General features: G+C 37.4%; 1 protein-coding gene across 7 annotated transcripts in view; it reads right to left on the reverse strand.

Annotated features, from left to right (window-relative positions):
- MCF2 (MCF.2 cell line derived transforming sequence) overlaps positions 1-13,214 on the reverse strand; it is a 96,912-nt gene that overhangs the window by 58,651 nt on the left and 25,047 nt on the right. For 4 of the 7 annotated variants that reach the window (XM_045538863.1, XM_045538862.1, XM_045538861.1 and 1 more), the window contains exon 1: positions 376-788. In XM_045538863.1, coding sequence (XP_045394819.1) covers positions 376-426 — 51 coding nt within the window. In that variant the 5' untranslated portion in view covers positions 427-788. Of the gene's footprint in view, positions 1-375; positions 789-3,690; positions 3,782-6,386; positions 6,502-11,032; positions 11,103-13,214 lie in introns of those variants that run through there. The other 3 variants (XM_045538858.1, XM_045538857.1, XM_045538859.1) reach the window with 2 other exon arrangements.

Consider the following 13,214-nt stretch of genomic DNA (forward strand, 5'->3'; position numbering starts at 1 on the left):
ACTTGACCATGGTGAAAGGATAAATCCTTTCGTTAGATGTTATTTTAACTCGTGATTTAAAGCCATGCTGCTAAACAATTCAAAATTGTTCATACAGTCTTAAACAAATAACATGACTAACAGCGCTCCCTCATAAACTTGAAGAAACGTAGATTTTGAAATTATATTCTACCTCCTCGATTCCGTTTAATTACCCTATGTCAGTATCAATATCACAGTAATCACATTAACGCAATTCATGCAAATACAAGTCTCCATTCTCTCCATTTATCCTTAAAATCCCCACTCAGCAGTTTGTGCTATAGCACCATGCTGCAGCATCCCTGCACTTGAACTTGGGAATAGGCTTTCCAGGACTGCAGGCAGAGCCCTTACCGCATTCCTTTTGAACCTCATCTTGCCTCTTGGGGGATTTGCTTCTGCCATCTCGTCTATACACAGTTACACTCTTCTTTTCCAGTTGTCAATGCAACATTGATGAAATATGAGCTGCTTCTTGGGTAGTATTTAAAAACGGCAGCCAAAAATCTCTATCAAACAAAGCTACCGTAGCTGCTTCCATTACCACCGTGGCAGCACAGCAAAAAAACCACTATCCCTGATTAGTCAGCTGACAGATCCTTCCCTGCTGCTCATTGTAATTCAGAGTGGACACATTCCCCCAATTACTTAGCCTGATTGAACCTTGTGGATTAGCTTGTGCCGGACTGCTCAAGAAGATCAGGCATGTCCTAAGAGTGGAGGAAGGAAAAAACGATTCTCCTCCTAGTAGCAGTCCTGATGCGACTGGCTTTCTCCTCTGCGCAGTTTGATTTTTAAGGTGGAATGCTAGGAATCTTTGTGAAGGTAGTCCAAACTGATCATTTTTACTCTTGTCCTACCCTGGTCTGTGACTTAAATTTCAATTCTGTTTTATCTGTTATTAAATTCTATTCTAGGTTTAAGCCTTGTGAAACGTTACAGTTTGTGAAATTTTATCCTGATAATGATCTAGGAAGAACAGAACATGCAAACTTTCTAAGATGGATGGGATTCTCTCTCAAATTAACCTTTCTACAAAATGTATAATAACTAAAAGAATAAAAAAAAGTCTCCCCTTGTTAATTATGAAGTATAACCTAACTGCTTTCATTTATTTTGGAATCTACAAATAAAGGTCTTCAAATTGAATCATATGATTATTTCACAGACACTTGTTTAAAATAATATACCACGGACAATTAATTACACCTAGCTACACAATGATAACTTTCACCGGAAATTCTTTCTGAATGCCAACTTTTACACTTGAAATTAGCTTGTATTCAATATTTACCTTTACTTCAAACAGTGCCCAGCAGCTATTAATGGTTGAGATATAATTAATGTGCTCTTGAGTATGAATATAGAAACTATACCACAGACAAAAACATTGAAAATGCTAAAAAGAAACAACACATAAGACAACCTATAGCCAGTTACATGTCATCAGCACCTGTACCCCTAGCCTTGCCCAGCACCATTTCTCTTTTATGAAAAATAAGACCTCTGTTTGAAGCAACCTATTTGATTAATAAAAATAAAACTACCAAAAAACTGATACCATGTGCCAGTCACACAATGAAAATTAATCTAATCAAGAGGGTATAGTGTTGTCCAAAAGAAAAAATGCTGGGCAATAACAAATGTTTGGTTGCAACAAGTGCTCTATTTAGCATAAAAGAATCAGTTATTGGCATAAACCAAGGTCTACTCAACAAGGTCAAGTACGAATCCTAAAAGGTCAGACCAAGGGAAATAGCTTTTATTTTATTTCTCCCCACTGATAAGACTCAATAGTATATGGAGGGCAGGTTTACTCTCTCAAAAGGAATTTTACCTTTTTCAAAAAACATTCAATTTCTTTGTCTATTCATAATCCATTTGGAAAATGATAGAAAACAACACCAACTGGAATTCATAACATTTTACTTCTTGCTCAGGGTCTTTTGGTTACTTGGCTATTTGACCTTGGATTCATCACATAACCTTTCTAAAGTACGTGTATCAGTATAATTTATCATCTGTAAAACAAGTATAGTGATACCTGCCTGCAGTAATTAATCAGGAAATAAAGATCAGTAAATAAATAAACAGTACTTAATAAATGTGAATGCTTTTGAAAAAGCAAAAGTATATAATACAATGTCGGCTGGGCGCGGTGGCTCACGCCTGTAAGCCTAGCACTCTGGGAGGCCGAGGCCAGCGGATCGTTTGAGCTCAGGAGTACGAGACCAGCCTGAGCAAGAGCAAGACCCCATCTCTACTAAAAATAGAAAGAAATTGGCCAAACAACTAAAATATATACAAAAAAAAATTAGCCGGCATGGTGGCGCATGCCTGTAGTCCCAGCTACTCGGGAGGCTGAGGCAGAAGGATCACCTGAGCCCAGGAGTTTGAGGTTGCTGTGAGCTAGGCTGACGCCACAGCACTCTAGCCCGGGGAACAGAGTGAGACTCTGTCTCAAAAATAAATAAATAAATAAATAATATAATGTCAATGTTTTGTTATTTTATATTAGTAACTTGTATGAGACTCTGACATTAATTCTTCTCTCCACTGCTTATGATTAAACACCTCTGTTAAACAAATATACAGGAAACCACTTTGCTGACTTGCCCAACATGAGGAATAACTCATGCTGGGTATGCAAAGAATAATGATCTCATTCGTTTTGCCATGTGAATGCTAGTTTATTTCTTATGCTCGTTGATAAGACGGTATAGAAAGAAGAACATTGGCTCAGAAGTCTAACAACTCAGATTTTTGTCTTTCCTTTATAACTAAATCAACTTCCTCTGGTGGAAGCAGCCTCCTGAGTCAGTAGGGAGACAACATAAGACTTTCAGATGGCTGACAATGTTGAAATTGCAAAGAAAAAAAATATATTGATTCCCAGCTTCTCTGGTTTGATAGAGAAAGTTGGCCGCATGGTATTTCCACAGACAGCCCCAATCTTACCAGCTCAGAAGGAATCTGTGGGTTCCACATCTCCTTCCTCTTCTTTCAGTGAAGTGTCAAACAATGTCACTATATCCTGGTGAGCTAATATTGTAAAAGATCATCTTGGCTGTTGGCAGGATTGTATCTCTCATATTGGTTTTTTTGTTTGTTTGTTTGTTTGTTTTCTTTTAGGGAAAATATTTCTCTCTCTGGGTCTTCAGAAGCTGGGGACTAGATTCCAGTAGGGGAGATACGTCATTTTGTAAGTGACTCATCTCCCTATCCTATCCTAGGGGGAAAAAAGTCTTTAAAGATACACACCAAAATGTTAAAAAGTGCTTATTTTGGGGTGGTTGCTTTACCGACCATTGTTTTATAATTTCTTGTTTATACTTTTCCATATACAATGAGTACATAATATAGCTATTTCCACTAAAAAAAAAAAAACAATTCCCATAAAAATCTGCCTTATTCTGAAAGGCATATATAACCATGAGTCTCTTCTCACTCATAACTCAAACCACTAACTACTCATTCTTTCCCACTAGGTTTTATTTTGGGTGGAGTTTTCAATCTCAGTGTCCACTACAAACTCTTCTTCTGCTTTCCATCCTCACCATCCCATCTATTTTTACCGTCTCCATCAGTATCAAACTAGCCTTTTCTCCTTAAAACTGAAAGTATAATGGAAAACAAAAATAAGTTACTGTAGAATACATAGGGACTTACTGAGATTTTTTGTAGAGAAATTTTGAGAGAAGACCATGTATCCAATCTTCGATCCAAAATAATGGTAAACCGGGAGTCAGATCCATTTTGCCTATAAGATAACAGGAAGTAAGAAGTTTTTCTTAGTAATAACCAAACTTCGATATACATGTTTTCACTCTATTTCTGATTATTTATCTACATTTGATGTCCTGACTGAAGACAGATTTGGATTTGGAAAGCTATCACAAAATGCTATCTTAGAAAACCATTTGATTCCATATTCTCCTACTCACTATTTAAAATTTCTTTTTCAGCACTAATGTCAATCATTTAAATAGGAAAGTGATAGTGTAATGAAGATAGGTCACTAAAATTGATTTGGAATACTGCAATCTTGGGTGTGGGAAAGCCCAAAAGACAGCTGTCCTTCGTGACATCAGATTTAACTTTCATGGCAATCCATCTTGAGCCAATGATCCATTCATTCAGAAGAACACTGTTAAATTTATTTTTCTATCTCTAGTCTGCTCTTTGGGAGGAATGCAATTTAGTGGACAATATAACTGTTATTTGCCCTAAAAAGATCACTTTCAAGCTTGAATGGGTATATTGTAAATTTAGTTTTCTGGGATTTGATTTTTGTTCATGAAACTTCAAAGTGTACCATCCTAAAATAATCAACAAAGTGAAGAGACAAGTCAGAGAATGGGATAAAATATTTGCAAACTACCCATCTGACAAGGTATTAATAACTAGAATATATAAGGAGCTTCAACAACTAAATAGGAAAAAAATCAAATAATACAATTAAAAATGGACAAAAGATCTGAATAGAAATTTCTCAAAAGAAGACATACAAATGGCCAACAGGTATATGAAAAAAATGCATTTTTAGTCATGAGAGAAATGCAAGTCAGAACTACAATGAGATGTCACCTCTCCCCAGTTAACATGGCTTGTATCAAAAAGACAGGCAGTAACAAATGCTGGCAAGGATGTGGAAAAAAGGGAACCCTCATACACTGTTGGTGGGAATGTAAATTAGTACAACCATTATGGAGAACAGTATGGAAGTTCTTCAAAAAATAAAAATAGAACTACCATATGACCCAGCAATCCCACTGCTAGGTATATATCCAAAGGAAGGGAATTCAATATATTAAAAAGGTATCTACACTTCCATGTTCATTGCAGCACTATTCACAATAGCTAAGATTTGGAATCAACTTAAGTGTTCATCAATAGATAAATGGATAAAGAAATTGTAGTATGTATACACAATGGAATATTATATAGCCACAAAAAAGAATGAAGTCCTATTATTTGCAACAACATGGATGGAACTGGAAAACATTATGTTAAGTGAAATAAGCCAAGCACAGAAAGACAAACCTCATATGTTCTCACTTATATGTGGGAATAAAATTTTAAAATAATTGATCTCTTGGAGACAGAGAGTAGAATGATGGTTACCAGAGGCTGGGATGCGTGGTGGGGAGGAGGGAATAAAGTGGGATAGTTAATGGGTACAAAAATATAGTTAGAGAGTTAGATAGCACGAACAATATTTACTAGTACAACAAAGTGACTATAGTCAACAATAATTTATGGTACACTTTAAAATAACTACAAGAGTGGAATTGTAATGTTCCTAACACAAAGAAATGATAAATGCTTGAGGTGATGGATACCCCAATTACCCTGATTTGATTAATACATGTTATAACTCTGTATCAAACTATCACATGTACTCTATAAATATATACAACTATTGTGTACCCATAATAATTAAAAAATTCAAAGTTTATCATCCTAGATTTGTTCCCTCTTATTCTTCAGGGTTGGTAACCGTAAATGCTCCCTTAAAACGTTTCTATTTAACATAAATAAAATCTCTAAGGAAGCTTTTCAAACTTTCTATTTTAAAGCATTCTACTTCAAAATAATTTCTAATATTAAGACATGCATCCTGGCTGGGCGCAGTGGCTCACCCCTGTAATCCTAGCCCTCTGGGAGGCCGAGGCAGGTGGATCGCTCGAGGTCAGGAGTTCGAGACCAGCCTGAGCAAGAGTGAGACCCCGTCTCTACTAAAAATAGAAATAAATTATCTGGACAACTAAAAGTATATATAGAAAAAAAATTAGCTGGGCATGATGGCACATGCCTGTAGTCCCAGCTACTCGGGAGGCTGAGGCAGGAGGATCAATTGAGCCCAGGAGTTTGAGGTTGCTGTGAGCTAGGCTGACATCATGGCACTCTAGCCCGGGCAACAGAGTGAGACTCTGTCTCAAAAAAAAAAGACATGCATCCTAGTATCTCCCAATACCACAACTGAGTTTATTCAAGATTCAGTCTTCTTGTGTTACCTTAAGAAGAAATGAAAAATAGCTGTTCTCACTCTTGGCTGGTAAGATTTCCTTTTAAACAAATTAAAGTCTTTATGTACGATCATCATTCTCAACCTATATTCTTTTTCATGGGGACAAATACTTCTAGACCTTCAATTTTTTTTCATATATCCTCATTATAATTTTTATAGCAAGTTAGGTAGCTAGAAGCTGCTTCTTCTAAGTTATATTTCTTATTCACTCTGAAAGTAGCTCTGATGATTATTCACAATAATAGCTATACTAACAAGTCATTTTCCTGTTATGTCATTCAAATGGATACCTGATATAAAGCAAATTGAAAAAAAATGCAATGAAATGCTATACCTTGCAATAGATGTCAGGTAAGTGAGTACTTTTGCTATTACTTCCTCTGGTATACATCTAAAATTACAGTTTTCTGGAAACGTAATGATCCAAGCATTGTCCTTTCCCCGGCCACCTAAAATAGTAGAACAAAATCAACTGAATTAATAATTTACATAATAACAATGCAAGGAAGAGGATTTTATATTTGAGGGGGGTTGCTAGAATACTGTTTTGGGCTAACAAAACTTTATAAGGATAATGATCTCCACATAGGATTAGTAAAATGTGGTATATGTATACCATGGAGTATTACTCAGCTATAAGAAATAACGGTGATATAGAATCCCTTTTGTTCTCCTGGAGAGAGTTGGAACCCATTCTATTAAGTGAAGTAGCCCAAGAATGGAAAAATAAGCACCACATGTACTCACCAGCAAATTGGTTTCCCTGATCATCACCTAAGTGCACATTTGGGAATAACACCAATTGGGTATAGGACTGAGGTGGGGGGTGGGGGGAGAGAATGGGTGTATACCTACTTGATGAGTGTGATGTCCACTGTCTGGGGAATGGATACGCTTGAAGTTCTGACTCAGGGGGATGGGCGGGACATGGGCAATATATATAACCTGAACTTTTATACCCCCATAATAAGCTGAAATAAATAATATAAAAAAATAAAAAATAAATAAAAATGATCTCCACATAAACCAAAATGCCACCAAGCTTCTGACAAGTTTAAAAAGTGGCAGACTGGTTTCTAAATAAAAAAAGAAAAACAAAGAAGGTAAAAATGAATGAATGCAGTCGAAAGAAAACTTCACAGAATATCTGTAATAAATGTGGTCGAAAAAAATAGCTGATTCTCCAAACTGGATAACCAAGGGGTTTGGGAAATAACTGTTTCTACACCAATGTTATGACCCCAAATTCAAAATGAGTGATTGGCAACTTGACACCGAGTGGAAAATTTGATATAACTGACCTTTTGGGGTCATGGTGAACATAAAAAGATACAGAGTACACACCATAGAAAATAAGTGGTGGTCTAATACATTTGCGGAAGAAACAACAGAAGCAATAATAGCAGCAATGGTATAGGAATTTTATTAATGCAAAGAAAGAAAGACCACAAATTCTCTGAGGGTTAAAATTCAATGTGCAACCAGAGTGGGAGTGCGAGGTCCGGGTGGGGGCGTGGGGTTGTGGTACTCCACCCCGGCCCCCCCTCCCAGGCCTGTGCAGTCACTAACCTGGAGGGGTTGCACCCAGCAGTACCTTGACCTGATGGGCAACCATGACCCTGGGAAGAAATGGGTCCCAGGGTTCATGGGAGAGGTTGCCCTGAGCACACTTCCACAGGGACCAGGAATAGGGGTAACTGTCATAGGGGTTCTCGGTGGGATAACGATTGGACTGGCCCTGAGCTTTCATTCTGGTCTGCCCACCTACCTCTCCATCCAGCCCTGTGGCCCTCTATGCAGCCTGGAGGATGAAGAACGTTGAGAACGAAAGCCATCTAAGTGCAGGCATGAGCCTTACACTTGTTTAAGGTCTCAATCTATAGCCACCCTAACACCTATACACAGAGTAGGTCCTCAGTAAATATTAAGTGCTAAATGGAATTCGAAGAATTATTTTAGGAGGAAAATTACAAGGTGGCCTTTGAATTTAGCTTGCTAATAGAAATTTTTTGAGGGATTTAGTTGTTATTCTTACTTGGCTGAATTTAAGTAAACAAAGATATAAAAATATTTTTTAAATTCAATGTGTAATAAAAATATGACAATGGCAAAGGAGACAAAATGGAATGATAAAAATTCCCAATCCAAAAGAAGGTAGAAATGGAGGAAAACAAAGAATACAAGGGACAAATAGAAAACAAATAGTAAGATGGTAGATTTAAATCCATCCATATGAATGATCACATTAAATGCAAATGATCTAGACACTGAAATTAAAAGTCAAAGGTCATCAAAGTGGCTAAAAAGTAAGACCCAACTATACGCTGCCTATAAGAAGCACACTTTTTAAATATAAAGGTAGAAATGTGTCAAAAGCAAAAGGATAGAAAAAGATACCATGCTAATACTAGTTAAAATAAAGCTGTCTAATATTAGTATTAGACAAAGTAGACTTGGGAGCCCCCAAATTATTAGATATTAAGAAGGTCATTTGATATTGATAAAGTAGTTAATTCATCAAGAGGACATAATCTTAAATGCTTACACACCAAATAATAGAGCTTCAAAATACATTAAGCAAAAACTGAGACTCTGTCTCAAAAAAAGGAGAACTATACAAATCTGAACCAAGAGATTTAGTGAATCATCAAACAACAGGCCTCTATAGGTATGGTATGGTGTAGAACTAGTAATATAATAGTACATCATATACAATATAACAGATACCTTATATATACCTCATATATATAACTGTACACTTGCCAAGGAAGCAGCTGGTGAGCACTTTAGTTAAGGACAAAACCATCTAGCACTTGGGCAAACTATACCTGTCAAAGGAAAGGATGCAAGGTTCCTATAAGGGTAAATTATCATTGACTAATCTATAAATTGTTATTATCTCTGAGCACCTACAAGTACTGTACTAGGTAGTAAATTTGTGAGAAGAGAACAAAAGAGATATTCTAAATTGGGAGGTTTTAATTATCTTTCCCATTGGGAACCCTTTCTTCAAAAGAAACCACAGGCAGAAGCATTTTTAAAACAAAAAGCAGATAAGGGGAAAAAAGCATAGAGAGGGTCTGGATAGATGCGGCAAGCCCTGACGATGGTTCTGTTTGGAACACAGCTTGGAAAACACTGACGACCTTTTATTTTTTATTTTTTTGGAGACAGAGTCTCACTTTGTTGTCCGGGCTAGAGTGCCGTGGCATCAGCCTAGCTCACAGCAACCTCAAACTCCTGGGCTCCAGCGATCCTCCTGCCTCAGCCTCCTGAGTAGCCAGACTACAGGTACGCCATAATGCTTGCCTAATTTTTCTATTTTTAGTAGAGACGGGGTCTCGCTCTTGCTCAGGCTGGTCTAGAACTCCTGACCTCAAGTGATCCTCCCGCCTTGGCCTCCCAGAGTGCTAGGATTACAGGCATGAGCGACCACACCCAGCCGACACTGATGATCTTAAGTAAAATTTCTGAATCTTAAAAGTAGAGCTATCATACCACTAAATTTACTAAGACACTATGTCACACATTTATGCCACTTATAAAATAAAACATAAAACCACATTAAGTCATCACTAGTTCACAATTACAACTAATTATAATCATCAAAAAGCATAGGCCAGATTGAAGCGTCCAGTTAGGATCATCTATAAAGTAAATGTATGTTTAGTAAAGTGGGCACGTAGGTGTTATTTTAGGAGAAATAATTAAACTACTTAAAGGGAATAAGATAGTTTCTTTTACTCTCAACACCCAAGAAGCTCTTGTTTTCATAAAACAATGTATATACTGGTAAATTTTTCTTTAATGGTTTAATATAATAAATATAATGTTTAATGATATAGTTCAAATTACTCTAACACCTGAAAGTAATTTGTTTGTTTTTAAGCAAAACCTTCCCTAGAATCTGATCAGAAGCAAAAGGGGAGAGGTGGTTTACCACAGTTGTCTCTAGAAATATATAACGCTATTTAGCAGCATTATTCATAATAGCCAAAAGGTAGAAGCAACCCAAGTATCCATCAATGGATGAATGAATAAACAAAATGTGGTATACACATACAACAAAATATTATTCAGCCTTAAAAACAAAGGCAATTCTGACACATGTTGCAACATGAATGAACCTTAAGGACATTATGCTGAGTGAAATAAGCCAGTCACAAAAAGACAAATGCTGTATGATTCCACTTATATGTGGTATGTAGAGTAGTCAAAATCATAGAGACAGAAAGTAAAATGGTGGTTGCCAGGTGCTGAGGGGACGAGGGAATGGAATGGGGAGTTGTTTCATGAGCACACAGTTTCAATTTTGCAAGATGAAAAGAGTTCTGGAGATGGATGGTGGTGATGCTTGCACAAAGATGTGAATATACTATGCCATGGAAGTGTACTCTTAAAAAATGGTTAAGATGGTAAATTATATGTTGTATGTACTTTACCATGATTTTTAAAAATTATATACAAATACTTATACATATTTAAGAAAAATAAACTTTATCACATGCAAATGAAATCTTTAAGAAAAACAACTTAGTGCACGCATTTAATGAAAGCAGCTTGCCAGCATTTGTAATAAACATTTATGTGATCAGAACTATGGCGGAGGAGAAAATCTCAAAGAAGCTACCTCAGGTGCTGCCCTCTCACCCCGCCTAAACCCACCCGGGAGACATAGTCTACTTTCACCTATCACGGATTTCTGAAGACTTGTCTGAAAGTCAAATGTACAAGAGTGGTAAGGTTGGTTTTATTAACATATCTAAACATGCTGAACACCTGTAATTATTCTCTAAATGCCCATTTGTTTAGCAAGTAGGTGCACAATGTATAAAGGTTTATTAAAATAGTGCTTCTCAAGCTTATATAGATGTAGATATATTAATATATATAGATAGGTATGTATATAATATGTACCAAACTAACTCTGCTAATCAATTCATGCATTTATCTGGACTATATATGAGAAAATTTGCTTACCAGACAAGAAGGCGATGTCTTGCATTAAGAAATGACTGATGTCCTTTACAGGGAGGAGCAGCTCAGTTTCTATAACAAACAAGAAAGGGGAGGAAACAATACACATTAAAGTGCAGCTAAAAACAGACACAGGATTTCTCACTGTGCCAAAAAGAACTTTGGCTCCCGCAGATCTGTGTCCACAGACACACTGATCTCTTTCCTCCTCTCAGCCACATGGCAAGGAAATCATGCTCTTGAAAATATCACTGAATAAGTAGGACCAGTGACCTACTCCTCAAAATCTACGCCCAGGACATAAACTACTCTCACTCTCCAGAAAGACAAGGGCAAAGATGCAAACTGCAGGGCATCTGGGATTATCTGAAGGATAGACGCTCACATGGAAACACTGTAGCAGATTGCCTTCTACTTCCGACAATGCCGTTCATTCTACAAAGCTTTATTAGCGATCGCAAAGAGCTTTTTGCACCTTTTATCTTATTGTAGCCTTAAAATAACCCTGAGGTAGGTATTATTATCCCATCTTATAGGTCAGGCAAAGAGTCTGAGAGAGAGTACCATGTAGCGGTTAGTCATGTGGACTTCTGAGCTTGTTGCATTTACTGGCTGTACAAACATGGGCAAGTTCCTAAGCCTCTCTGAGCCTTAGTTTCCTCAGCTATAAATTGGGCATAATGCTATCCACCTCAAAGTTGCCGTGCCAACTAAAGGTAATACTTGGCATAACAGTAGGTGTTCAATAAACAGGAGCATATTATCATTACATTGTTTATTATTACAAATAGAATAGCATCCATGCATTTTTTTAATTTATTTTTTATTATTATTTCAGCATATTGTGGGGGTACATAAGTTTAGGTTACGTCTATTGCCCTTGCCCCCCCACTCCTGAGTCAGAGCTTCAAGCATGTCCATCCCCCAGACAGTGCGCATCGCACTCATTATGTATGTATACACCCATCCCCTCCCCCCCACATCTGCCCGACACCCGATTGTTATTCGTAAATGTGCTCTTAGGTGAACATCCATGCATTGTTCAATGTTTCAGTTGTTCCAGATCTTAAGTGTTAACTTACACTGTTCAATTCTAATGAACTCTACAGGGGACAGAAATCAAAGTCCACTACCCGCCTCTGGTCCATGAACAAGGATAACTTTTTAAAAGAAAATGAGTCATCAAACTAGGCTATTTTGGATCATTGGTTTTAATGCCTGTGGTTCCACATCTCTTACTGAAGACTGTTTTTCACTTGCTCTCTGATACAAAGTGCCTTCAAAGTCCTGATCTCTAGTGGTGTCAGGCTGATGACGCATTACCTTTTTCAATACTCCTCAAATTGTATCATACAGATGTGGTTTATGAAGACCAATTCTCCTTGAGGGAATTAAAAATAAAAGTTCTCGATAGGTCCACACTAGACAATGGAATAGGGTATCTGTTATAGAATAAACCTCCCCACTCAATTTGAAACAACGCAATTAACTGACACATTTATTTTCCTAAGATACATGCCATTACAAATCTGCAATTTGTCAGGACATAAAAATCATTTCTTAAAAATGTCTTGTGGGCCGGGTGAGGTGGCTCACGCCTGTAATCCTAGCACTCTGGGAGGCCGAGGTGGGTGGATCGCTCGAGGTCAGGAGTTCGAGACCAGCCTGAGCAAGAGCGAGATCCCGTCTCTACTAAAAATAGAAAGAAATTAGCCAATCAACTAAAAATAGAAAAAATTGGCTGGGCATGGTGGTGCATGCCTGTAATCCCAGCTACTCGGGAGGCTGAGGCAGGAGGATCGCTTGAGCCCAGGAGTTTGAGGTTGCTGTGAGCGAAGCTGACGCCACGGCACTCTAGCCCGGGCAACAGAGTGAGACTCTGTCTCAAAAAAAAAAAAATGTCTTGTTATTTTATGTATTTAGACTCCTGGTATATTCCAGACCAAGGCATACATGTTTACATTTGCAATTATTTCTTTCAATGCTACGTGCTTCCTCAAATAAAAGAATGTGTTTATAACAGCTACAAACACATGTCACACATTGACATTTTCAGGCATGGAGACATGGAGGAAGGGTAAGAATGACGGTAATGCAAAAAGGACTAGAACTCTCTCTGCCCTCAGGAGCCTGCAAAAGTAGCAATGGCCAATACGTGTTCTACCTTTTAAATGAGAGAGCGTTA

The sequence above is a fragment of the Lemur catta genome, chromosome X, assembly GCF_020740605.2.
Source record: "Lemur catta isolate mLemCat1 chromosome X, mLemCat1.pri, whole genome shotgun sequence".
In the NCBI taxonomy this organism is placed as follows: domain Eukaryota; kingdom Metazoa; phylum Chordata; class Mammalia; order Primates; family Lemuridae; genus Lemur; species Lemur catta.